Source organism: Pristiophorus japonicus, chromosome 9 (assembly GCF_044704955.1).
Source record: "Pristiophorus japonicus isolate sPriJap1 chromosome 9, sPriJap1.hap1, whole genome shotgun sequence".
Classification (NCBI taxonomy): domain Eukaryota; kingdom Metazoa; phylum Chordata; class Chondrichthyes; family Pristiophoridae; genus Pristiophorus; species Pristiophorus japonicus.
Genome location: NC_091985.1, coordinates 167,756,597 through 167,783,983, shown reverse-complemented (window position 1 = coordinate 167,783,983; position 27,387 = coordinate 167,756,597). Strand labels below are relative to the sequence as shown.

General features: G+C 41.4%; 1 protein-coding gene across 6 annotated transcripts in view; it reads right to left on the bottom strand.

Annotated features, from left to right (window-relative positions):
* The window catches only part of map4k3a (mitogen-activated protein kinase kinase kinase kinase 3a), a 275,867-nt gene that overhangs the window by 77,691 nt on the left and 170,789 nt on the right, over positions 1-27,387 (bottom strand). For 4 of the 6 annotated variants that reach the window (XM_070890095.1, XM_070890096.1, XM_070890097.1 and 1 more), the window contains 3 exons: positions 14,263-14,321; positions 638-676; positions 297-347 (listed from right to left, as the gene is read on the bottom strand). In XM_070890095.1, coding sequence (XP_070746196.1) covers positions 297-347; positions 638-676; positions 14,263-14,321 — 149 coding nt within the window. The remainder of the gene's footprint in view (positions 1-296; positions 348-637; positions 677-14,262; positions 14,322-27,387) is intronic. The other 2 variants (XM_070890098.1, XM_070890100.1) reach the window with 1 other exon arrangement.

Below are 27,387 nucleotides of genomic sequence, written 5' to 3'. Positions count from 1 at the left end.
TACAGTAACTATATAAAGCAATTCAGCAAAAATAAATAGTCTTACAAAGTAATGATTGTGTTTTGAATGGCAATACAATAAATTGATCACATGGCCAAAAGAAAAGAAAAAGGCAGCCAAGCAGGATGGCAATGAACCATAAAAGGTTGCTTTGGTTTAGCTAGGTTGAATGTACATTGCTGAAAAAAGATTTGAGAATGCCATGCAGAATTTAATGGAGATTATTCTGATTTAGTCTCTTACTTGCATACTAAGTAAAACCAAATTCAGCTAAACTAGAAGAAGAAAAGACTTACTGTTCAGATTCATCATCATCACCATCATCATCTAAATGAGCCACGTGTCCCCTAAGGAGATGAACAAGGTACTTATGGCTCAGTGGATTTCAGTGGAATAATTTCAACGAAAGTAAAAGAACTCTGGCATGCACTACCTTTAGGGCTTGCTCTATATGGAGCTCATCATTATATTTTATGTTTTTTATTCATCTAAAAGTAGCTGTAGTCTAAAAAAATTAGACTTATACAAAATCAATTTGACAAGCACTCGAGCAAATGGTTATCTTTAGGCACTAAGATTTTTTTTTAAAAGCGAAAGGAGAATTTTTATTTAAAAAAGGCAACAAGAGAAAAATTACCGCTGATGCAGTTCCTCTTCTACTGATTTTAGAAGACTCCTTGAAATTTTAAAACAGGAAATTAGGGCTTATTTTAACTTCACAGTGAACAGGATAAAAATTATGCAATTTTTGAATACATGTGCACCAAATTTAAGAGGAAAAACACAATGACGACCTTCTACTCAGTAATAAAAATCTTTTTTATATACAAGATATCACTAGAAAAAAAATCTGTGCAGAAATCCTAGCGAACTCCTAAAGGTGGTGTCAATATTAAAAATTTGTTTTCATATTTCAGTAATAAATAATGCATGTTGTAACTATTTACTGTTATGTTGCAGTAGAGCTCTGTCAATTCACCTTTATTGGAGAAAAAATTAACCATAAACAGCAGTTGCCATAACTGATTTACCTAGCCAATCATGGAAATGCAATTAATCTGTGCAAACTAGGTTTTGATACTCAATAGTTCTGACTGACTCAATAAACCTACTGTAGAGCAATTTTTAAATAAGCTGCAGACATCCTACAGCAAATGGCCTTTCACTCCATTTAGCTCTAAAGCCGGACTCAGTTATAATAAAGGAAAGAGGACAAGAATTGTTTTTTAAAAATCACCCAAAGACTAAAACAGAAATTTTAAAATGTTGGCTTTAAGATCAATTTGATCTTAGAGAACCTATGTGGCAAAGTATTATCTATATGGATCAAACAATTTAGAAAAGATTTTTTAATAGGAAATAAATATGTGGCAGTTTGAAAATCAGATAGATTAAGGACCTTCTCCATTCTTAAAAATGTTATGCAGCCTCCATTTTGGGGACATCAAGTACTGATCATGCACATAAAAACATCGTAGCATGCAAATAAGTGGCATCATATGTGGTTTCCAAGTTCTGTATCATTATAAAGCCCCAGGCTTGTGTCAGTTGGGAGTTGATCCGAATTAAAACCAGCCACCTTCCCCAAAATAATTATATCCCTGCATGTCCTGCAGAGACAGTTTAGACGAGACTGTGTACAGGTTGCACACCATTCAAAAGTGAAGGACCCTACCAGATAAGCAATCCATCTTTCTTCTTTATTGTGCATTCTTGACTCAGGAACATAACAAGATAGCACAACTTTCAGATGTGAAACTGACTAACTGTCACGATCAATCTGCCAAAAACATTGCTGTGTGCTGCAGTCAAATCTAGATAGTTACTTTTAGTGCGTGAGGATTGTGTCATGTGGCAGCTTTGTATATATTGTCAACTGGAATCTCGGATGCCAAGTAAGCAACTATTTAACAGGCAGAATGATCCACAGCTTGCTTTCTGTATGGTGGTAGCAGTATAGGTTGCACTCAAGTGCTATCTGCTGCTTAGTTACTGGTTTGACTTGGATCCTTGTGTCGGAGGAAATAAATACTGGAGACTTTCTAAATTGTTTTTTGCAAGGCACATCGTTCTGCAGCTTAAACATCTACATAGTGGAAATAAAGCATCAGTTCTGATTTTGCTGCGAATACACAATGAAACAATTCCTTGATTCAAAAGGAGAGTGGAAAGTGATCTCAAGTGAAGGCCACTCTGTCAGAAGGCCTAATCAGAAGCAGAACAACACCACCCAGGGCTGCCCGTTCACTAAATGTGGCACGCCAGATATGCCATTTTCAACACAAGAACCTTAAATTCACGCAGTCGAAATTGGAACGATGTGAAGAACTAAATTAATGCCCCAATTAGGAACCAGCTTGCTTAAAATAGGACAACGGGTGATCCCTTAACAATACAAACATAATTGGGCCAGCAGACTGAAATCACCATGTACCCAAATAGAACTGAGATTCAAACCAGTACTAAATAGATGCAGGAGATTTGCCGAACATCACGTGGAATCACAAGATGAAACCTGATGAGGAAAGATCAGCCATCTAGAAAATCCCCTCCTTCCATAAATTTTTACTGCTTTAAACTGTTTCAGAATGATTCCAGACTTTTGCTTCCACTACTCGACCCAGAAGTCCATTCCACATGAACAATTACATTCTGACATCAGTCCTATAATTGCTTTTCACTAGATTGAACCAGTGTCCTACTCTGATGGTTTAGCAGGAAATAATTTTCTGAATCTACCATTTCCACACTGTTTGCTATTGGTAAGTTCAACTCTCAGTCACCTCCTGTCAAGGCTGAAAAGCCTGAGTTTTCCCCTCATAATTCAACCCACTGATGCTAGAATCAACCAACTGCCTCCAGGGCCTGCATGTCTCTGTGTCTTAGTGACCAGAAGAGAACCCTAAAGCGGTGGTCTGACCAAAGCAATATACTGTTTTGAACATGATTTCCTCAGACTTGTACTGTTTGGCTATACAGTTCAGCATTCCATTTGCTTAATTTACTCCCTCCATAGAGGCTAGATACAGAAGAGTCTAAGACACCAAATCTTTCAACTTCGGAGAGATTTAGGTGACCTCGTACAAGAAACACAAAGTTAACATGCAGGTACAGCAAGCATTTAGGAAGGCAAATAGTATGTTGGCCTTTATTGCAAGGGGTTTGAAGTACAACAACAACTTGTATTTATATAGCACCTTTAACGTAGTAAAACATCCCAAGGCGCTTCACAGAAGTGTTCTAAAGCAAAAATTTGACACCGAGCCACATAAGATGAAATTCCGGCAGGTGACCAAAAGCTTGGTCGAAGAGGTAGGTTTTAAGAAGCGTCTTAAAGGAGGAAAGAGAGTAGAGAGGCGGTGAGGTTTACGTAGGGAGTTCCAGAGCTTAGGGCCCAGGCAGCTCAAGGCACAGCCACCGATGGTTGTGATTATAATCAGGGCAGAATTTGAGGAGCACAGATATCTCGGTGGGTGGGGGGGGCGGGCGGTTGCGGGGCTGGAAGAGATTACAGAGATCAGAAGGGGTGAGGCCATGGAGGTATTTGTAAACAAGGATGAGAATTTTGAAAATCGAAGCGGTGCATTACCGGGAGCAAATGTAGGTCAGCGAGCACAGGGATGGGGGTGAGCGGGACTTGGTGCGAGTTAGGACATGGGCATGTGGGAGGCCAGCCAGGAGTGCGTTGGAATAGTCAAGTCTAGAGGTAACAAAGGCATGGATGAGTGTTTCAGCAGATGAGCTGAGACAGGGGTTGAGTTGGACAATGTTATGGGGGTGGAAATAGGCGGTTTTAGTTATGTGGCGGATGTATGGTTGGAAGCTTATTTCAGGGTTAAATATGACACCAAGGTTGCGAACAGTCTTGTTCAGCCTCAGAAAGATGATAGAGAGAGGGATGGGGAACGGAGTTTGTGGCGGGGACCAAAGAGAATGGGGCTGAAATGCCCTCCGACCGAAAGGGGCACACTCACCGATCTTGAAGATTTTTCTCCGTCCCAATCTATAGGGCGGAGAGTTGAGTGAAATTCAGCTTTTTAAAATGTTTTTTTCTTCCATGCGGTGTTCGGAAGTCAGCATGGAGCGGGCCAACGTCGGTCGGTGTCATCAGCACGTCGCTTCAGTTAAAAGGGAGGGCCGCTGCGAACTCTGCAGTTAGTTTAGTTTGGCCCACTGGGCCACCAGGGAGGGTTTCAGCCGGGCCAGTGGCCCGGTATCCAAGAGGGGGGTGCCAGGCTGCCTGTTGGAGGCCGGGATGAAACCCGTGGGCGCCATTGTTGGGCCGACCTTGGAGTCAGCCGATAATTAAAATAAAATGGCTGCTGCAGCAGAGTACACTCCCCTTTAAGGGCAGACGCGTCACCCAGCCACACACAGCTTCCCGCAGGGGAAAGCTGCTGGGGGCACCGATCCGCTCCCACAGGGCAATTTCCCATACGGGGCAGAAAGGGGTCACCGCCAGTCGGTGGGGGGGTCAGCACATGCCCGACGGGGCAGCAACACGGGCAGCGCAGAGACGAGCACCGCTGGAAAAAAAAAGGGCAATTTATGAAATGTCGCCGACTAGGCGGTGAGTCCATACAGACCTGTGTCCACCTCTGAGGTGGCCATGGCTCTTATAGAAAGAGGCAATTTCGGCCCCAATGGCTTTGGTCTTCCCAATATTTAATTGAAGAACATTTCTGCTCGTCCAGTATTGGATGTTGGACAGCCAGTCTGACAATTTAGAGACTGGTGAAGGGGTCGAGAGAAGTGGTGGTGAGGTAGAGCTGGGTGTTGTCAGCGTACAGATGGAAACTGACTCCGTGTTTTCGGAGGATATCGCCAAGGGGCAGCATATAGATGAGAAATAAGAGGGAGCCAAGGAAAGATCTTTGGGGGACACCAGAGGTAACGATGCAGGAGTGGGAAGAGAAGCCGTTGCAGGTGATTTTCTGGCTAAGGTTAGATAGATAAGAATGGAACCAGACGAGTGCAGTCCCACCCAGCTGGATATTGGTGGAGAGGTGTTGGAGGAGGAGGATGGAGTGGTCAACCGTGCCAAAGGCTGCAGACAGGTCGAGAAAGACGAGGAAGAATAGTTTACCTTTGTCACAGTCACAAAGGATGTCAAAGAGTAAGGAAGTCTTACTACAATTGTACAGGGCTTTGGCAAGACCACACCTGGAGTACTGTGTACAGTTTTGGTCTCTTTATCTGATGAAGGACACACTTGCCTTAGAGGCAATGCAACAAATGTTCACCAGACTGATCCCTGGGATGAGGGTTGTCCTATAAAGAGAGATTGAGTAGATTGGGCCTATACCCTCTGGAGTTTAGAGGAATGGGAGGTGGCCTCAATGAAACATAAAATTCTGAGAGGGATTGAAAGGATAGATGCGGAGAGATTGTTTCCCCTGGCTGGAGAGTCAAGAACTAGGGGCCAGTCTCAAAGTAAGGGGTTACATAAGAATATAAGAAATAGGAGGAGTAGGCCATTCGGCCCCTCGAGCCTGCTCCGCCATTTAATAAGATCATGGCTGATCCGATCATGGACTCAGCTCCATTTCCCTGTCCGCTCCCCATAACCCCTTATCGGTTAAGAAACTGTCTATTTCTGTCTTAAATTTATTCAATGTCCCAGCTTCCACAGCTCTCTGACTGTGAATTCCACAGATTTACAACCCTCAGAAGAAATTCCTCCTCATCTCACTTTTAAATGGGCGACCCCTTATTCTAAGATTATGCCCCAGAGTTCTAGTCTCCCCTTTCAGTGGAAACATCCTCGCTGCATCCACCTCGTCAAGCCCCCTCATAATCTTATACGTTTCGATAAGATCACCTCTCATTCTTCTAAATTCCAATGAGTAGAGGCCCAACCTACTCAACCTTCCCTCATAAGTCAACCCCCCCCCTAGTGAACCTTCTCTAAACTGCCTCCAAAGCAAGTATATCCTTTCTTAAATATGGAAACCAAAACTGCACACAGTATTCTAGATGTGGCCTCACCAATACCCTGTATAACTGTAGCAAGACTTCCCTGCTTTTATTCTCCATCCCCTTTGCAATAAAGGCCGGGACTGTACCTGCATACTATCCTTTTGTGTTTCATGCACCAGGACCCCCAGGTCCTGCTGTACTGCAGTACGTTCCAATTTTTCTCCATTTAAATTAACTTGCTCTTCCATTTTTTTCTGCCAAAGTGCAGAACCTCACCACTTGCCAACATTATACTCCATCTGCCAAATTTTTGCCCACTCACTTAGCCTGTTTATGTCCTTCTGCAGGTTTTTTGTGTCCTCCTCACACATTGCTTTTCCTCCCACCTTTGTATCATCAGCAAACTTGGCTACGTTACACTCGGTCCCATCGGTCACTCAGAGGTGAAATGGGTTGGCCATTTAAGACTGAAATGAGGAAGAATTTCTTCACCGAGAGGGTTGTAAATCTTTGGAATTCTCTACGCCAAAGAGCTGTGGATGCTGAATCTTTGAGCATATTCAAAGCGGAGATAGATAGATTTTTGGACTCTAGGGAAATCAAGGGATATGGGGATCAGGCAGGAAAGCAGAGTTGGGGTTGAAGATCAGCCATGATCGTTTTGAATGGTAGAACAGATACTAAGGGCTGTATGGCCTACTCCTGCTCCTAATTCTTATGTTCACCCTCAACTATTATAACACCAGAGTACTTGGGTCACCCCTTTTTTTCTTTGTGTGTGCAGTACTTCACACTTGTCCATATTAAATACTTCCTCCCACTGATATTTTGTAGTTCCCGAGTTGCCTTCTCAGATTCAATTTCCCCTTCTCGTTGGGCATCATCTGAAAATTTGAAATATTTGCATTGCATTTCTAAATACAAGTCACCGAATAAACTGCAGAAACAATAGGGGTTCCGACACAAATCGATAGGGCACCCAAGCCCCCAACATAATTCCTCTAACTTGTAAGCACTGCTTTTTACCTTCAGCTAATTTATAACCATGGTCAAGATTTTCCCATAATCACTACCATTTTGAGCTTAATCAGTAGCCTATCAAATGCTTTTGGAAGTCTGAGTACATCATTTCATAGGACATTCCACAATCTACTTGGGATGTTACTTCCTTTAAAAAGTCAAGGAGGTTGGTCGGGAATGCTTCTTCCCTTTCTGAATCAATGCTAGCTGTTCTTACAAGGTTGCCATGCAGGTCATTCTCCAGTTTGCTCCTAATTATCAATTCCATGGTTTCACCTAGACTGAAGACAACTGTCCTAAAGTTGCCTGTGTCTGTTTTGCTATCCTTTTCGAAAAGGGACAGCATGTTAGCCTGTTTCCAAACTACAGGCACCTCCCTCCCCAGTGTTCTGACACCCCTTTAATGACTGTCGATGCCTCTCATTAACTATTTTGTGTCTCAGTACTCCGATAAATACCACCTATCCCCAAGGGATTTGTCTGCTCGGAGCTGCCTTAACCAATTTAGGAGTGCATCGATACTAAAACTGTAGACTCTGTGAAACAATTTCACTTTGCATTCTTGTTACCGTTAAGTGTATAAATGCAACCTGAATCTGGAGTCCAGACCTAAACTGATACCACAGTGAAGCAGAGAGAGACTCACTCCGCTTTGCTCCAGATTTAGATCAAGCTACTTCGCACTAATGCTAAACTTGTTATGTAAATGAACTTGCGGAGGCCTTGTTATCTCTTATGATAATTCTCTTGCTGATATAATACTTGGAGAGTTTCAGAGTTATATTTCCTGCCCTTGCTCATCACAATGCTCAAGACCATGATTTGTATGGCCAATAAGAATTAACTTTCACTCACTCTGCTCATATCCCATCTTTTGATCCACCTGTGGGATCAGAGAAACTGAGGACCACACATCTTTGAGTCCAAGAACAGGAGAGACCATCCAGGTTCCAGACTGCCACAGCTTCTATTGCTGACAGGAACGTATCAACAGAGACAAATAGATCTGTCTCTGCATGCTGCTAGCTCCCCAAAACATTTTGAATTACCTCCAGATGAATTTTCCATTCATGAAGGTCAACTGAGCTGACACAGTATCGTTGCTATGCTATTTAATCTACTCTGGCTAAACACTGAACTGAGACAGTATCATGCCAACAAAAATGTACCAGCAGGATCACATCTTGACAAAGGATTGATAACAATTCTCTCCTGTTCCCCTATTGTTTGTTGGCATGACACAAAATACACACATACCAGTTTGCCCTATACAATGGACTGAAAGTGTTCACAAACTTGCTTTTAATGCCTCAACTCCCATCAATTTTTGCTCTAAATGAATTGCTCCATGTTTCAGAGCTCAGCTGCCCTGTTGATCCCATCAGGTCCCACCACCAAGTTTCGTACCAGAGCCTGCCTAATAGTACCTACTGTGACCAAGAAGTCAGGTCCAGAGCCAAGACCCAGTCCATCCTAATATCCCTAATTGGGATATGTAACAGGGCACTTAGAAAATCATAGTACGCTTGGGTAGTGTCAACACAGATCAATGGAATGGAAATCGTGTTTGACAAATCTGTTAAGAGTTTTGAGATTGCAACTAGCAGGGTAGAAAAGGAGAAATCAATGGATGTAGTCGATTGGAATTTTCAAAAAGTATTTGATAAGGTGCCACACAAGAGGTTAACAAACAAAATTAGGTCGCATGAGATGGAGGTAATATATTATAATGGACTGAGGATTGGTTTACGGACAGAAAACAGAGTAGGGATAAACTGGTCATTTTCGGTTTGCAGGCTGTGACTAGTGGGGTACCACAAGGATTGGTGCTGGGCCTCAGTTATTTACAATCTGTATCAATGACCTTAGATGAGGGGACTGAGTGTAAGCTTGGTAGGAAAGTAAGTTGTGAGGAGGATGCAAAGAGCTGAAAAGGGATATAAAACAGGTTAAGTGAGTGGACAAGAATGTGACAGATAGAATATAATGTGGAGATATGTGAAGATATTTACTTTGTCGGAAAAGTAGAACATTAAATAGTGAGATACTGGGAAATGTCGGTATTCAGGGGGACCTGGGTGTCCTTGTTCACGAATCACAGAAGGTTAACATGCAGGTACAGCAAGCAATTAGGAAAGTACATGGTATGTTAGCCTTTATTACAAAAGGATTGGAGTACAAGAGTAAAGAAGTATTATTGCAATTATATAGGGCTTTGGTGAGTCCACACCTGGAGTAGTGTGTACGGTTTTGGTTTCCTTACTCAAGTAAGGATTATACTTGCCTTAGAGAAGTGTAACAAAGGTTCACTAGACTGATTCCTGGGATGAAGAGATTGTCCTATGAGAAATCGAGTAGACTTGGCCTATATTTCCTAGAGTTTAGATGAGAAGTGATCTCATTGAAACATATAAAATTCTTACGGGGCTTGACAGGGTAGATGCAGGGAGGATGTTTCCCCTGGTTGGGGAGCCTAGAACTAGGGATGACAGTCTCAGAATAAGGGGTTGGCCATTTAGGACAGAGATGAGGAGAAATTTCTTCACTCAGATGCTTGTGAATCTTTTGGAATTCTCTACCCCAGAGGGCTGTGGATGCTCAGTCGTTGAGCATATTCAAGGCAGCGATCGATAGATTTTTAGCTACTAAGGAAATATGGAGATAATGCGGGAAGTTGGAGTAGAGGTAGAAAATCAGCCATGATCTTATGGCGGAGCAGGCTCGAAGGGCCAAAAGCCAACTTCTGCTCCTATTTCTTATGTTCTTATCGTTACTGATTGGGGAAACAAAGACTCTGTAGGACCACCACTGGTTGAGAAGAGTCATGAGATAGATACTCATGATGGAGACAATTCAGTTCATCTTGGCTCATCCATCCAGAATAAAAACTGGCACATCATGCCATCTAATTGCCTCTTCAATGAATCTCAGATTTTCAACTCCACTACCCCACATGATCATCACTCAAATGTAGATCACACTTGCGTGAAGACGCTTATTCTGACATCTGTCCTAAATTTTCCTCTCACCAATTTGAACCGAAACCCCTTTTATTCTGGTATCCTCACACACCTTGAAGTTCTTTGCATTAACCCAAGGTCTTCTTCCAAAGCTAAATCATGTTGAAGTAGTTGCATAAGAAGCTGAGAACTACAAAGATGGCTGCTACGATCAGTTAGAATTCTAAAGCAACTTTTCATGGGTATCCATGACACTTCCTGTAATAGGAACAACAGATCCTCAGGTAATAGAAACTAGTTTGAAGGCAAAAAAAAGAAAAATCGGATTTTCCGACAGAGTGCCCCACTTGGACTCTAGTTGTGTGACTACTTATAATTGATTATGCATCTCAACCATCGGATCTATTGAGTATCTGCCACTGCCTGCACTAGCAGACTTCAAGCATGAGGCTCAGATGAAAGTCTTGCATTTATGTAGCACATTTCATGACCGCAGGGATGTCCTAAAGCACTTTACAGCCAATAAAGTGTAGTCACCGTTGTAATGTAGGAAACGCGGCAGCCAATTTGCACACAGCAAAGTCCTGCAAACAGCTATTCGATAATGACCAGATCATCTGTTTTAGTGATATTGGTTGAGGGATCAATATTGGCCAGGTCACCAGAAAGAACTACCCTGCTCTTCTTAGAAATAATGCCATAGGATAGTTTACATCCACCCAGGATGGCAGACGGTGCCTTGGTTTAATATTTCATACGATAGATGGAACCTCCGTTAGTACAGCACTCCCTCAGTACTGTACTGGCAGCCTAGATTATGTGCTCAAATCTCTGGAGTGCGACTTGAACCCACAACCTTCTGACTCAGAGGCAAGAGTGCTACCCACTGAGCCACAGCTGACAACAAATGAGACAACTGCCGAAAGGTTAATGCAGATGGAGGTGCTGCATTCAGATACGTGTTCCGTTCAAGGATCAGCACTTTGTAAAAACCCTTGGTGTTGTGGAGCAACCCAAGCAGAGAGCATAAAGCTAACATTACAAGGCAATGATACCAGCGTGCAAATAAGTATGTTCGTATATAACAGTCGTGGATAATATGGTAGTGTGGCCATTGTGCATTTTACTTGCTTTAAGACTCAGTTGAATATCTTGAAGTCTCATTATGGAGGAGCTCACCAGTCTTTTGGGAATTAAAGCTCTCTCCTGAGGAGGTAAACGCTATTGTTGTTCATAGTTTGTCTATGTCATAAGCAGTCAGGCTTTAAAAAAAAACTAGCAGGCTTGCTTAACTTTGGGATGCAAGGATGTACGTCGGAAATCAAATTACAAGATATCTGTTAATGGATTGAAATCTTGACATGAATGCATGTCATTTTGTGTCACGAATGTCTGGTTGACATGTGTGAAAGCATTTGACACCAGTGTTTGTTTACTTGTTCGTTTGCATCCTACGGGATCGTCAAGATATTGGGAACGAAATTGGTCGCTGGCGGCAGTGCAAAACGGGCAACAAAAAACTGGCAGTTTGTTTTACATCCTGCCCGGTTTTTGCTTCCTTTGACTTTTGTATCTGGGATTGTGGGATTACACCAGCTTAGATCATAGATCCAAGAAAAGTGTCTATGATTCTGTCACCAGGCACACGTTTTAATAATGTAAACTTGGGGGCTGGCACACAAACACCATACTTTCCTGATCTCAATCACAGGTGCACTAAATAGTACTATGCCATTAGATTGCAAGAATCTGGCTTCATTGTTCCTTTATAACAAATGACCGACAGCCATGTCTTCAAATGAATTAAAAGTATAAAAAGACAAGAAGCCTTTAGTGATTAGACTTTACATTTTCAGGAGTTGATACAATCCCATCCTCCCAACTTTCATAGGTACAACTTGTGTTCATAGAATGATACAGCACAGAAGGTGGCCATTCGACACATCGTGCTTGTGCCTGCTATTTGGAAGATCTATCCAATTAGTCCCCACTCCCCTGTAGATGCTGCAGCTATTTGTCACTTTAAATGAAAGTGCAAGCTAACAAAAATAATGATTGTGTAAAAAGGTAGTGCCAGGGAACCAAAAAAAAGCAGCACTTTCAACAAACTTCAAAAGCTCCCACTGAAAGTGAAGTCTGGCATCCAGCCTGAACCACTGAAACTAGTTTGAAGAACCTGACCTGGTCTGCCCAGTTTCTATGGACAAGGTTAACATTATGGGTGAACTCGTGAAATTCAGTGTGGGGCTGTCTCAGATAAATTTTACATTTAAATGAGGCCTCCTCCTGCACCCAATCATTCCATGTAAAATCAGGCACGCTAAGACTCGCCAGGCACTGCCAGCGGGGCCTCAGGAAATCAGGGCCCAGATGCCTACTTTTTTTTTACTCTATTAACAGGCTCCTTTAACTGTATGAATCATGTATACAGGTCTAAGGTTGCAAATTTTTTTAAAGAGGAAATTGAGTATATTTCTACATATACAACTGATTCAAAACCAAATAGAGACTATATATTCATTGTAAGTGAACTCAGTCAACCATTAATCTATATGCAATAGAAACATAGAAAAATAGGTGCAGGAGTAGGCCATTCGGCCTTTCGAGCCTGCACCACCATTCAATATGATCATGGCTGATCATTTTTGCAACTTCAGTACCCCATTCCTGCTTTCTCTCCATACCCCTTGATCCCTTTAGCCGTAAGAGCCACATCTAGCTCCCTTTTGAATATATCTAACAAACTGGCCTCAACAACTTTCTGTGGTAGAGAATTCCACAGGTTCACAATTCTCTGAGTGAAGAAGTTTCTCCTCATCTCTGTCCTAAATGGCTTACATCTTATCCTTAGACTGTGACCCCTGGTTCTGGACTTCCCCAACATCAGGAACATTCTTCCTGCATCTAACCTGTCCAATCTAGTCAGAATTTTATATGTTCTATGGGATCCCCTCTCATTCTTCTAAATTCCAGTGAATATAAGCCTAGTCAATCCAGTCTTTCTTCATATATCAGTCCTGCCATCCTGGGAATCAGTCTAGTGAACCTTCGCTGCACTCCCTCAATAGCAAGAATGTCCTTCCTCAGATGAGATAATCAAAACTGCACACAATATTCAAGGTGTAGCCTCACCAAGGCCCTGTACAACTGCTGTAAGACCTCCCTGCTCCTATACTCAAATCCTCTCGCTATGAAGGCCAACATGCCATTTGCCTTCTTCACCGCCTGCTGTACCTGCATGCCAACTTTCAATGACTGATGTACCATGACACCCAGGTCTCGTTGCACCTCCCCTTTTCCTAATCTGTCACCATTCAGATAATATTCTGCCTTCCTGTTTTTGCCACCAAAGTGGGTAACCTGACATTTATCTACATTATAATGCATCTGCCATGCTTTTGCCCACTCACTTAACTTGTCCAAGTCACCCTGCAGCCTCTGAGCATCCTCCTCACAGCTCACACTGCCACCCAGCTTAGTGCCATCTGCAAACTTGGAGATATTACATTCAATTCCTTCGTCTAAATCATTAATGTATATTGTAAATAGCTGGGGTCCCAGCACTGAACCTTGCGGTACCTCTCTAGTCACTGCCTGTACACCAGTAGTACATGTTATGAGCCAAAAAAGTGTTCCACATTGTGAAATTGTCATTACGCCATTGACTGCAACAGGTTACAATTCCATATCAGCTTGGTTCAGTGGTGGCGCTCCCAGCTCACTCAGAAGTTCGTAGTTCAAGCCCCACTCCAGCACAAAAACTAGGCCGATGCCTGTATATAGTAGAGGGAGCATTGTATTGTCAGTGGAGCCATCTTTTAGATGATGCATCAAACCAAGCCCCATCTGCCCTCTCAGGTGGATGGATACATTATTCAAACAATAGAGGAGTTTGCCTGATGTCCTGACCAATGCTCCCTCAACCAAACATCTTCAAAACAGATAAACCAGTCATTTATCTTGTTGCTGTTTATGGGACCATGCCATGCGCAAATTGGCTGCAACGTTGGCCTACATTAATTACAAGTAAGTACATGTCAGAAATAATTAATTGCCTGTGAAGCACGCTGGAATGGTGTTATATAAATGCAAGCTCATTTCAGTATACCAACCACAGATCATGAAAGTACAGCTGATCAGTATTTTTCTGCTGGTGATTTAGAAAATGCATGCTTCACATCTAACTTAATGCTTGATGTTCACATATCTAAAGCCTAAAGTACAGAAAGGGGAAGACTATCATTCTTTTACATGCAATGCCATAACATTTAAAAATATCAATTTTGAAGATCATTTGGACTCGCATATTGCATGCATTTCAGTAAAAAATAAAAATGAGCAGAATTGGCTGTAAAATGCTTACTTATTTCCACCTAATAAATAACTGCTCTGGGGACCTTGGCCATATTCTAGCTGAAGATCCTGCAGATTAAAAGAAAAGAGACACAGGTTGCATAAATAGGATTCATATCAATTATAATTAGTGTAAAACAAAGCCACTTTACATAAAAGCTTTAACAAATACAAAAACATTAATGGAAGAAGAATGATTCAGTGTTAGACAGGATAGATTTGCAGGAAGTTTGGTGAAGCAAAGAAACTATCCACGAGACCTAAATTTTGCAACTATTAGAATTTTCCAACAATTCATTTTCTACAATTTATGGAAAACAGTTAACATTAGACATGGCGTTCTGGTGAACTTCAAGAAGAAATCAACCACATATAACAGAAGTTTAGCTATGAGTAGGGCAACTGATTCATAAGGTACAGCATCCTGCAACAAGAGGCACGATTGTCACCCTACAGTGCAACTTTCCCCATCAAGATGACTCACTCAACAGCATTCCAATCTTAACCAGCAGCCTGTTTTCAAGTGCCAGTGCCTCTTTCAGCTCACCCAAGAGTGAGGAAGTTTGCTGCTGGTTACTGTAGTCGTTGATTGTGCAGTCAATATGTTCTCTGTTTATTGTTAATTGATGTTAAGACATGAAACAGTGGGTAGCATTCTCACCTCTGAGTCAGGGGATCACAGGTTCAAGTCCCACACTAGAGACAGAAGCATTAAAATCTAGGCTAACATTCCATTCAAGTAATGAGGGAGGGCTGACTGTCAGAGGTGCTGTCTTTTAGATGAGACATTAAACCAAAGCCCCGTCTGCCCCCTCGGGTGGACATAAAAGATCCCAAGACACTATTTCGAAGGAGAGCAAGTAAGTTCTCCCCCAGTGTCCTGTCCAATATTTATCCCTGAACTATCACTAAAAACAGGTTTTCTGGTCATTTATTCTCAGTGTTGCTTGCGGGACCTAGGTGCAGTAATGCCAACTCTCATGATTTAACCGTGAGATGCACAATTTGTAATGAAAATTCAGCCCAAAGAAAGGAAACTAAACCTACACAGGACTATAACTCCCAGAGGGCGCTGCAGCGGCTGGTCACACATGCGTGTTTAACAAGCACCTTATTGTGTTTACGGCTGGGCGAGTGTTGCAAATGGTAATATGGCGGCAGCGGCTGTGTTGCATCAGCTGCTGGACCATGCTGAACTTGCCAAACTTCCCAAAAACACTGTGGCCAAGCTCGAAGCGCATCACTGACAAAGAGGCAGACATAGATGTCCTAAAAGCCAAACGGGAGTGATTTAAAGTTGATAGTAGTAAGTAATGTCAGAAGTGCTTTCTTGCCTAGTGCAGTATTTGTTTTGTTTTTAGGCTAAGACTTTTGCCATTTATTTAATTTATAAGAATCAGCCTCAGGATTTTTTAAAGGAACATTGTACATTGTGTTATTACATTAAAAAAATGAATTGTGTTATTACAATTTGACATTTCTATTGTTAAGAACTACTTCAAATTTTAATTTGTGAGGGTTATGTTACCACAGTTAAGGATGCATTCACTCCTGTTCTTGACGACCTACATTAGCTTCCTAACCTCTAGCACAATTTAAAAATTGTTCTCCTTTATAGCTCTTTCCATGGCTTTGTTCCATGCTACCTCTGCGATCACCAACAGCTCTTCCTTCCAGAATCAATCTTCTCACTTTAGTTTGCTATATCTCACCCCACACTACACTACTATCGCTGGCAGAGTGTTCAGCCACCACACATTAACTGCGCAGACAGCAGTTAACGGATATGATGTAATTGGGATTACGGAGACATGGCTCCAGGGTGACCAAGGCTGGGAACTAAACATCCAGGGGTATTCAACATTCAGGAAGGATAGACAGAAAGGAAAAGGAGGTGGGGTAGCGTTGCTGGTTAAAGAGGAGATTAACGCAATAAGTAAGGAAGGACATTAGTTGGGATGATGTGGAATCTGTATGGGTAGAGCTGCGGAACACCAAAGGGCAGAAAACGCTAGTGGGAGTTGTGTACAGACCACCAAACAGTAGTAGTAAAGTTGGGGATGGCATCAAACAGGAAATTAGGGATGCGTGCAATAAAGGTACAGCAGTTATCATGGGTGACTTTAATCTACATATAGATTAGGCTAACCAAATTGGTAGCAATACGGTGGAGGAGGATTTCCTGGAGTGGAAAAAAGGGATGGTTTTCTAGACCAATATGTCGAGGAACCAACTAGAGAGCAGGCATCCTAGACTGGGTCTTGTGTAATGAGAGAGGATTAATTGGCAATCTTGTTGTGCAAGGCCCCTTGGGGAAGAGTGACCATAATATAGTAGAATTCTTCATTAAGATGGAGGGTGACACAGTTAATTCAGAGACTAGGGTCCTGAAATTAAAGAAAGGTAACTTCGTTGGTATGAGACATCAATTGGCTAGGATAGACTGGCAAATGATACTAAAAGGGTTGACAGTGGATAGGCAAAGGCAAACATTTCAAGATCACATGGATGAACTTCAACAATTGTACATTGCTGTCTGGCGTAAAAATAAAATGGGGAAGGTGGCTCAACCATGGCTAACAAGGGAAATTAGCGATAGTGTGCAATCCAAGGAAGAGGTATATAAATTGGCCAGAAAAAGCAACAAAAGTACTGGGAGAAATTTAGAATTCAGCAGAGGAGGACAAAGGGTTTAATTAAGAGGGGAAAAAGAGAGTATGAGGGGAAGCTTGCAGGGAACATAAAATCTGACTGAAAAAGCTTCTGTAGATATGTGAAGAGAAAACAATTAGTGAAGACAAATGTAGGTCCCTTGCAGTCAGAATCAGGTGAACAAAGAAATGGCAGACCAATTCAACAAATACTTTGGTTGTGTCTTCACGAAGGACGACACAAATAATCTACTGGAAATACTAGGGGACTGAGGGTCTAGTGAGAAGGAGGAACTGAAGGAAATCCTTATTAGTCAGGAAATTGTGTTAGGGAAATTGATGGGATTGAAGGCCGATAAATCCCCAGGGCCCGATAGTCTGCATCCCAGAGTACTTAAGGAAGTGGCCCTAGAAATAGTGGATGCATTGGTAGTCATTTTCCAACATTCTATACACTCTGGATCAGTTCCTATGGATTGGAGGGTAGCTAATGTAACCCCACTTTTTTAAAAAGGAGGGAGCGAGAAAACAGGGAATTATAGACCAGTTAGCCTGACATCAGTAGTGGGGAAAATGTTGGAATCAATTACTAAAGACGTAATAGCAGCGCATTTGGAAAGCAGTGACAGGATCGGTCCAAGTCATCATGGATTTATGAAAGGGAAATTATGCTTGACAAATCTTCTAGAATTTTTAGAGTGGAGAAGGGAGAACCAGTGGATGTGGTGTATTTGGACTTTCAAAAGACTTTTGACAAGGTTCCATACAAGAGATTAGTGTGCAAAATTAAAGCACATGGGATTGGGCGTAATGTATTGACATGGATAGAGAACTGGTTGGCAGACAGGAAGCAAAGAGCAGGAATAAACAGGTCCTTTTCAGAATGGCAGGCAGTGACAAGTGGGGTACCGCAAGGTTCAGTGCTGGGACGCCAGCTATTTACAATATGCATTAATGATTTGGACAAAGGAATTGAATGCAACATCTCCAAGTTTGCAGATGACACTAAGCTGGGTGGCAGTGTGAGCTGTGAGGAGGATCCTCAGAGGCTGCAGGGTGACTTGGACAGGTTAGGTGAGTGGGCAAATGCATGGCAGATGCAGTATGTAGATAAATGTGAGGTTATCCACTTCAGTGGCAAAAACAGGGAGGCAGAATATTATCTGAATGGTGACAAGATTAGGAAAAGGGGAGGTGCAACGAGACCTGGGTGTCATGGTACATCAGTCATTGAAAGTTGGCATGCAGGTACAGCAGGTGGTGAAGGCAGCAAATGGCATGTTGGCCTTCATAGCGAGAGGATTTGAGTATAGGAGCAGGGAGATCTTACTGCAGTTGTACAGGGTGAGGCCACACCTTGAATATTGTGTACAGTTTTGGTCTCCTAATCTGAGGAAGGACATTCTTGCTATTGAGGGAGTGCAGCGAAGGTTCACCAGACTGATTCCCAGGATGGCAGGACTGACATATGAAGAAAGACTGGATCGACTAGGCTTATATTCACTGGAATTTAGAAGAAAAAGAGGGGATCTCATAGAAGCATATAAAATTCTGACGGGACTGGTCAGGTTAGATGCAGGAAGAATGTTCCCGATATTGGGGAAGTCCAGAACCAGGGGTCACAGTCTAAGGATAAGGGGTAAGCCATTTAGGACTGAGATGAGGAGAAACTTCTTCACTCAGAATTGTGAACCTGTGGAATTTTCTACCACAGAAAGTTGTTGAGGCCAGTTCGTTAAGATATATTCAAAAGGGAGTTAGATGTGGCCCTTATGGCTAAAGGGGTCAAAGGGTATGGAGAGAAAGCAGGAATGGGGTACTGAAGTTGCATGATCAGCCATGATCTTATTGAATGGTCGTGCAGGCTCGAAGGGCCGAATGGCCTACTCCTGCACCTATTTTCTATGTTTCTATACCACTGCTCTCTGGGATTCTTTACCTAAACTCTTCTAACTATACTTTCAAAAGCCTTGACCCAGCACTAACTTTGCCTTTGATCATTTATGATGACTTTTCTCTTAGTTCCTGCCCAACATTCCCAGATCTTCTGTATAATACATTGGTGGTAAGTGAAGTTAGTTGGCATAACAGAAGTGGATGACTGAGCTGGTCTCTTGTGTACTTAACACATTAGCTGTGGAAATGGTTGTGGAGGAAGATTTTGCAAGGGAAAAATGTCAACTTATATCGTGACAGCCAAAATGTCTTTAGTGACAACTGAGTGCCCTTCCTGTCCGGGAGCAAATGTCAGCGTGGTGTCGGGTCGGGATTTTCTAAAAATTTGTCTCATGATTTATGAGACAGTGGGGTTGGCTCGACTGCAGCTGTGAGCAAATTGGCTGCCCCATTTCCAACATTACAACAGTGACTGCACTTCAAAAGTACTTCATTGGCTGTAAAGTGCTTTGGGATGTCCTGAGGTCATGAAAGGCGCTATATAAATGCAAGTGTTTCATTCTTGCTTTTACTGACACTTAAATTCAAACGCCAGACCAGAATTAACTGCACAATCAGCTCTTACAGCAACCAGCTGGAAACCTCCTTCACTCTTAGCTGGGTCGAGAGGTCCAGAGCACTAGCACATTAAAACATGTTGTTGATTAAAACTTGAAGTTAGAGAAAAAAAGCTGATGCGGAATGCAAAAGAATTATCCCGACTGCCCCGCTATTTTCAGTCACATCATATCACTTGCCCTAGCCATAAGTCACATTTCCAGATCATCACAAAAGACTTTAATAGAGATCGTATCTAAGCACTTGACACACAAACCTGCAACTTAAGCAATACTTTATTTTAAGGGGACATCAACAAGCATATAATTGTAGGGTATTACAATGGGGTCAAAGTGAAGTCAGAAGGTAACGGTTAGTTAACGTTAACTCAATCTTTTTCATTTGTGTGTGCATTCTTACACAGGGATCTTTAGTAGTTTTGGTCTTCAGGACCTCAAACAATTAAGAAATGTAAGTTCTTAGAAAAGAAGATTCTATGTAAAGACTAATGTCCAAAACTTGACCTAAATGGAATTTTTATTTACATTATGTTGCATTCAACCATCTTTTTTCCATTCCCCTTTCCCCTCCAAAGTCTCCACCCCCACCCCCGAAAAAGTCCAACTTCTTGTTGGGGTATGGTTTCATGGGGTCTTTTGCCTTCCTGAGCCTTACCCAAATGAGCTCAGACAGCACGTGACAGCAGGTTGCTCAACCGCATGAGGCAGTACATTTAAATCCAATCCTATCCTTTCTGAATGTCAACAGTTCATTTAGGTGTCAAATCATTAGTTACTGTGTAGTGAAGGTTCACTAAAATGTTAACCTTCAATGTGAAATAGACAAGCTTACTCCTCTGGACATGAGCCAAGAACTGTCAGTTAGTTTATTTATCAGTCAACTGTCCTTACTGTTCTAACGCATCAGAGGTAAACCTGAACTATCACAGACATGACTATATACGTCCTCAGTGTTTTGACAGGTTGAAAAAACTGCCCTTTGAGCCCATTTTCAGCCAGTGAAAACCAACCTTTTTGAAGTGATTTCCATCTCCAAAGTGGACTGTGGGAGTCAGGAGGAAAACTATGTAAATTGTTAAATATGTTTATCCTGAAAAAAAACTAAGTAGAGAAAACGGTTGCATATATAGAAAAAAAATGTAAAGATAAAAACAAAAGCAGGACACTGAAAGGGAAGAAAGATAGCCGGAGGGAGCAGAGTTTACATTTACAAAATATACAATATTATAATAAAAGGACTGTTCTGAACTTATTAGTAGCTTTATTACTCTATTATTAGTGGTGTTTGTTTCCATATCAAAGCCAGCCAGCCCAGAGAAATAGACATTTCCCTGGACCTGCCAGCAGTCTGACTGTTAGCTACAGTATATTTGAGACGTATACTAGTATTTATTCTATAAATATAAGATTACCATTGAATGTTTGCTGCCTTCCCCTTTAAATAAAGCATTACTGAAACATGAAATCACAAAGAAAGTATTAAGAACTAAGGGCTAAATGTGACCTACAGCAGATCTCTTCAATATAGTGGTAGGGCAACAAACCTCTTCAACACCATTGAGCACTGTTGGAATCACTGCTTGGGTTTCTTTTTTGCTTTGTACCATGCTTATTTAAGATTAGGATAGTAGAAATGAATGAACACTTAAAGTATGACTTTTTCCTTTTAAGAGCAAGTGAATTCTTTTGATTGACATTTTGGATCATTTTTCAAAATGGATTTAGATCTATTCAGTGATGTTTTCATCAGATTGCTTCTTCTCATGTAATTCGCCACCCTCCATTTAAGGGAAAAAACTACACTGGCCAAAAAACCTGCTACTTCCATTTTTAACAAGCCAGCATGAGGAATTCATATCAAAAGACTTGTGTTCTTAAAGGATGCCTCAAATAAATGGGCAATCATTGATTCAAAGTTAGACCTATGAAATTCAAAGCAGCAAGTCAAATCTAAACAGCTGACTCTGCTTCATGGATGGTTATTTGTGGCCTTCCCAATTCCCTTCAGTCATGCTCGCCACTAAGTTAGCAATGTATAATGAGTCCTGCCAACAGTTCCAGTCTAGTTTGGTATTATGTCTCTCAAAATCCAGGATCTCTATAAAACTAATTGCAAACTCTCAATTATCAGAAAAGCCATTTTCAAAACCAAACTAGTCACTCACTCCAGTGAACTCTTAACTCTGCTAAAAGCACAGTATGAAGTCAATCATTTTTTTCCCAATTTTTAATTACAGAAATTGCTGCAGAAGATACATTACAGAGAAAGGTGAAGACTCCAATTTCCATGCAAAATATGAGCTGTGATGACACTCGAGATGTGTTAAGTTCAGCCTCCTTCAAATGGATTAGGTTTTCCGGATCACCACTCAAGTGATTATTCAGCTGTCATGATCGATCTGTATTGGCCAAAATCACAACCCATAGACATCTGTCCGGCTGGGAGTTTATAATGACCAGTAGAGTTTTGTTGCATTAATCTGCTGTTTGGGGAGTCTAGGACTAGGGGGCATAGTCCAAAAATTAGAGTAACGCCTCTATTTAAGAAAGAAGGGAGACAGAAAGCTGGAAACTATAGACCAGTTAGGCTAACATCTGCCATTGGGAAAATGCTGGAGTCGATTGTTAAGGAAGTAGAAGCAGAACATTAGAAAATCATAATGCAGTCAAGCAGAGTCAGCATGGTTTTATGAAAGGGAACACATTTGATGGGATTCTTTGAGGATGTCATGAGCAGGGTGGATAAAGGGGAACCAGTAAATGTAGTGTACATGGATTTCCAGAAAGCATTCGATAAGGTGCCACATGAAAGGTTACTGCACAAGATAAGAGCTCACGGGGTTGGGTGCAATATATTCATATGGAGAGAGGATTGGATAACTAACAGAAAACAGAGAGTCGGGATAAATGGGTCATTTTCAGGTTGGCAAACTGTAACTAGTGGGGTGCCACAGAAATCAGTGTTGAAGCTTCAACTATTTATAAATATATTAATGACTTGGATGAAGGGACCGAGTGTAATGTTGCCAAATTTGCTGATGATACAAATATAGGTGGGAAAGCAAGCTGGGAGGAGGAGGCAAAGGAATCTGCAAAGGGATATAGATAGGCGAAGTGATTGGGAAAAAAATTAGCAGATAGAGCATAATGTGGGAAAATGTGAGGTTATACTCTTTGGCAGAAAAAATAAAAAAGCAAATTATTTAAATGGGGACAGATTATAGAATGCTGCAGTACAGAGGGATTTGGGGATCCTTGTGCATGAAACACAAAAAGTTAGTATGTAGGTACAGCAAGTAATCAGGAGGGCCAATGGAATGTTGGCCTTTATTGCAAGGAGGATAGAGTATAAAAGTAGGGAAGTCCTGCTACAACTGTTGGTGAGACCACACCTGGAGTTCTGCGTAGTTTTGTTCTTATTTGAGGGGGGGTATACTTGCATTGGAGGCAGTTCAGAGAAGGTTCACGAGGTTGATTCCTGAAATGAGCGGTTGTCTTAAGAAAGGTTGAGTCTATACTTATTGGAATTTAGAAGAATGAGAGGTGATCTTACTGAAATGCATAAGATTCTGAGGGGGCTTGACAGGGTAGATGCAGAGAATGTTTCTCCTCATGGGGAAATCTAGAACTAGGGAGCATAATTTCAGAATAAGGAGTCGCCCATTTAAAACGGAACTATGGAGGAATTTCTTCTCTGAGGGTCGTGAACCTTTGGAATTCTCTACCCCAGAGAGCTGTGGAGGCTGGGTGATTGAATATATTCAAGGTGGGGATAGACAGATTTTTGAATGATAAGGGAGTCAAGGGTTATGGGGAGTGTACAAGGAAGTGGAGTTGAGGCCAAGATCAGATCAGCCATGATCTTATTGAATGGCGGAGCAGGCTCGAGGGGCCAAATGACCGACTCCTGCTCCTAATTCTTATGTTCTTATGAGCCTGACCTTTCAGAAGTGAAATTAGTAAACACTTCTACACACAAAGGATGAAACTCTCTTCAGCAAACGGCAATTGATGCCAGATCAATTGTTCATTTTAAATCTGAGATTGATAGATTTTTGTTAACCAAAAGTATTAAGGGATATGGGCGAAAGGTGGGTATATGGAGTTATGTCACAGATCAGCCATGATCTCATTGAATGGCGGAACAGGCTCAAGGGGCTAAATGGCCTACTCTCATTCCTAAATTCAGGTTAGCAATACTGTAACACTAATTGAAGTCGATTATTTATGAAGCAAAAATCAGCATCTTCTACTAGAAACTTGGCGTTGCTTAAAGATCAATTTGCAAAGCTCTCTTAGGTCTCGTGGGTGAAGTTTGAAAAATAGGTGCTTTGCTATCTGCTGTGTAGAACATGTGTTGTTGAATGTACAGTAATAGCTTGCATTACAGTTAACAAGTGCTCAGCACACGAGTAGTTGAAATATGGTCTTGTTTAAAATAACGAGCTCTGAACATTTGAAGTGCCAGTGAGCGGAACACATTGTTAAATCAAACACATTTGCAGCGGATAATAACAGCGAACAAACAGCTTTCGCTGTTACTACCCCTTTGAAACTGACCGCAACTTCAGGATTTAGCGAATGTGCATCCTAATGCAAAAATGTTGACGTTGCAGTCAGTCATTCACTGCTCTGACACTGGCCGCACTGTGGCACCATCCCAATCTCCCCACTACCACAGCCGCCGATCAGTGTAATCAGGGAAATCAACGAAAATTTTGGCTTTTCCGCAGTAATATCGCTGTTAAATACCCCATTAAAAGTTAGATGCTTTTGGATTAGGTGGAACTGAGGTTTTAACAGCGTATTGACTGTTGTACAAACGTTATGGCCCTGAAAAACAAATTTTAATTTTGGAGTATCAAATTTATCCATTTTAATAAAAATTACAATTTTCAAGAAGCTTGTTCATCTTTATTTTATGTTTACCTTTTCCCCATGCGAGAGCTCCAATCTTTGTTTTGCTCTTTAACATTTTTAAAGTCAGAATAAAAGTTGTTTCTTCACTTCCTGGTTCTATGCGAATTCTGCATGGTGATTCACTGCATAAACAACTTGTTGACGTTACAGCAACTCGCATTAGAGATTCCCCATTAAGTTGGACTGATTTCAACTGAACGTCAGAAAACATAACATAAGAAATAGCAGCAGTAGGCCATTCGGCCCCTTGAACCGGCTCCAACATTCAATATCATGGCTGACCTGATCTTGGCCTCAAATCCAGTATCCTGCCTGTTCCCCATAACCCTCAACTCCCCTCTAGTTAAAAAATCTGTCTATCTCCACCTTGAATATATTCAATGACTCAGCTTCCACAACTCTCTGGGGTACAGAACTCTAGAGATTCACGACTCTGAGACAAGAAATTCCTCCTCAAATGGGCAATCCCTTATTCTGAAACTATGCCCCCTAGTTCTAGATTCCCCCACGAGGGGAAACATCATCTCAGCATCTACCCTTTCAAGACCCCTCAGAATCTTATGTTTCTATAAGATCACCTCTCATTCTTCTAAACTCCAATGAGTATAGGCCCAACTTGCTCAACCTTTCCTCATAAGACGACCGCTTCATAGAAACATAGAAAATAGGTGCAGGAGTAGGCCATTCGGCCCTTCTAGCCTGCACCGCCATTCAATGAGTTCATGGCTGAACATGCAACTTCAGTACCCCATTCCTGCTTTCTCGCCATACCCCTTGATCCCCCTAGTATTAAGGATTCATCTAACTCCTTTTTGAATATATTTAGTGAATTGGCCTCAACAACTTTCTGTGGTAGAGAATTCCACAGGTTCACCACTCTCTGGGTGAAGAAGTTTCTCAGGAATCAACCTCATGAACATTCTCTTAACTGCCTTTAATGAAAGTATATCCTTCCTTAAATAAGGAGACCAAAACTGTATGCAGTGCTCTAGGTGTGGTCTCACCAACATCCTGTACAATTGTAGCAAGTTTTCCCTGCTTTTATACTCCATCTCTTGCAATAAAGGCTAACATTCCATTTGCCTTCCTAATTACTTGCTGTACCCTGCATGCTAACTTTTGTGTTTCATGTACGAGGACTCCCAGATCCCTCTGTACCGCAGCAATCAGTAGTCTATCTCCATTTAAATAATAATTTGCTTTTCTATTCTTCCTACCAAAGTAGATAACCTCACATTTTCCCACATTATATTCCAACTGTCAAATTTTTGACCATTCACTTAACCTATTTATATCCCTTTGCAGACTCTGTGTCCTCCTCACAACTTACTTTCGCACCTATCTTTGTATCGTCAGCAAATGTGGCTACAGTACACTCGGTCCCTTCATCCAAGTCATTAACATAGATTGTAAATATTTGAGGACCCAGCACTGATCCCTGTGCACCCCACTAGTTAGTTTGCCAACCTGAAAATGACTCATTTATCCTGACTCTCTGTTTTCTGTGAGTTAGCCAATCCTCTATCCATGCTAATATATTACCCCAACCCCGTGAACTCTTATCTTGTGCTGTAATCTTTTATATAGCATCTTATCAATGCCTTTTGGAAATCCAAATACACTACATCTACTGGTTCCCCTTTATCCACTCTACTTGTTACATCCTCAAAGAACGCCAAACATTATTTCCCTTTCATAAAACCATGCTGTCTCTGCTTGATTGTATTATGATTTTCTAAATGTTCTGCTACCACTCCCTTAATAATGGACTCCAGCATTTCCCCCAATGACAGATGTTAGGCTAACTGGCCTATAGTTTCCTGCTTTCTGTCTTCCTCCTTTGTGGTTTTCCAATTCGCTGGGACCTTTTCAGAATCTATGGAATGTTGGAAGATTACAACCAATGCATCCACTATCTCTGCAGCCACTTCTTTAAGACCCTAGGATGCAGGCCATCACACCTTGGGGGCATGTCAGCCTTTAGTCCCATTAGTTTGCCTAGTACTTTTTCTCTAGTGATAGTGATTGTTTTCAGTTCCTCCCTCCCTTTTGCTCCTTGATTATCTACTATTATTGGGGTGCTTTTTTTGTCTTCTACCAAGAAGACAGATAGAAAATATTTGTTTAAAGTCTCTGCCATTTTCTTGTTTCCCATTATTAATACCCCAGTCTCATCCTCAAAGGGACCAACATTTACTTTAGCTACTCTCTTCATTTTTATATACTTGTAGAAGCTGTCTGTTTTTATATTTCTTGCTAGTTTACTCTCAATCTATTTTCAACCTTTTAATTATTTTTTTAAGTCATCCTTTGCTGGTTTCTAAATATTTCCCAATCTTCTGGCCTACCACTAGTCTTTGCAATATTGTATGCCTTCTTTTTCAATTTGATACCATTCTTAACTTCCTTAGTTAGCCATGGATAGTTCATCCTTCTCATAGTCTTTCTTTCTCAATAAAATCTATCTTTGTTGAGCGTTATGAAATATCTGCCACTGCTTATCTACCGTCTTACCTTTGAATCTATTTTCCCAGTCCACTTTAGCTAACTCTGTCTTCATATCTTTGTAATTGCCTTTATTTAAGTTTAAGATACTAGTTTCAGACCCAAGTTTCTCACCCTCAAACTGATTGTGAAATTCTATCATGTTATGATCACTCTTTCCGAGAGGATTCTTTACTATGAAATCCTTAATTAATCCTGTCTCATTACACATTACAAGATCTAAAGTAGCCTGTTCCCTGGTTGGTTCCACAACGTATTGTTTTACGAAACCATCCCGTATACACTCTATGAACTTAAGGCTACCTTTGCCGATTTGTTTTGTCCAATCTATATGAGAATTAAAATCGCTCATGATTATTGCAGTACCTTTCTTACAAGCTCCCATTATTTCTTACACTCTGTCCTACGTGTAGCTACTGTTAGAGGGCCTATAGATTACCCCCACCAGTGATTGCTTTCCCTTACTACATCTCATCTCCATCCGAACAGATTCTACATCTCGCTCTTCCGAGCCAAGATCATTTCTCACTACTGTGCTGATCTCAT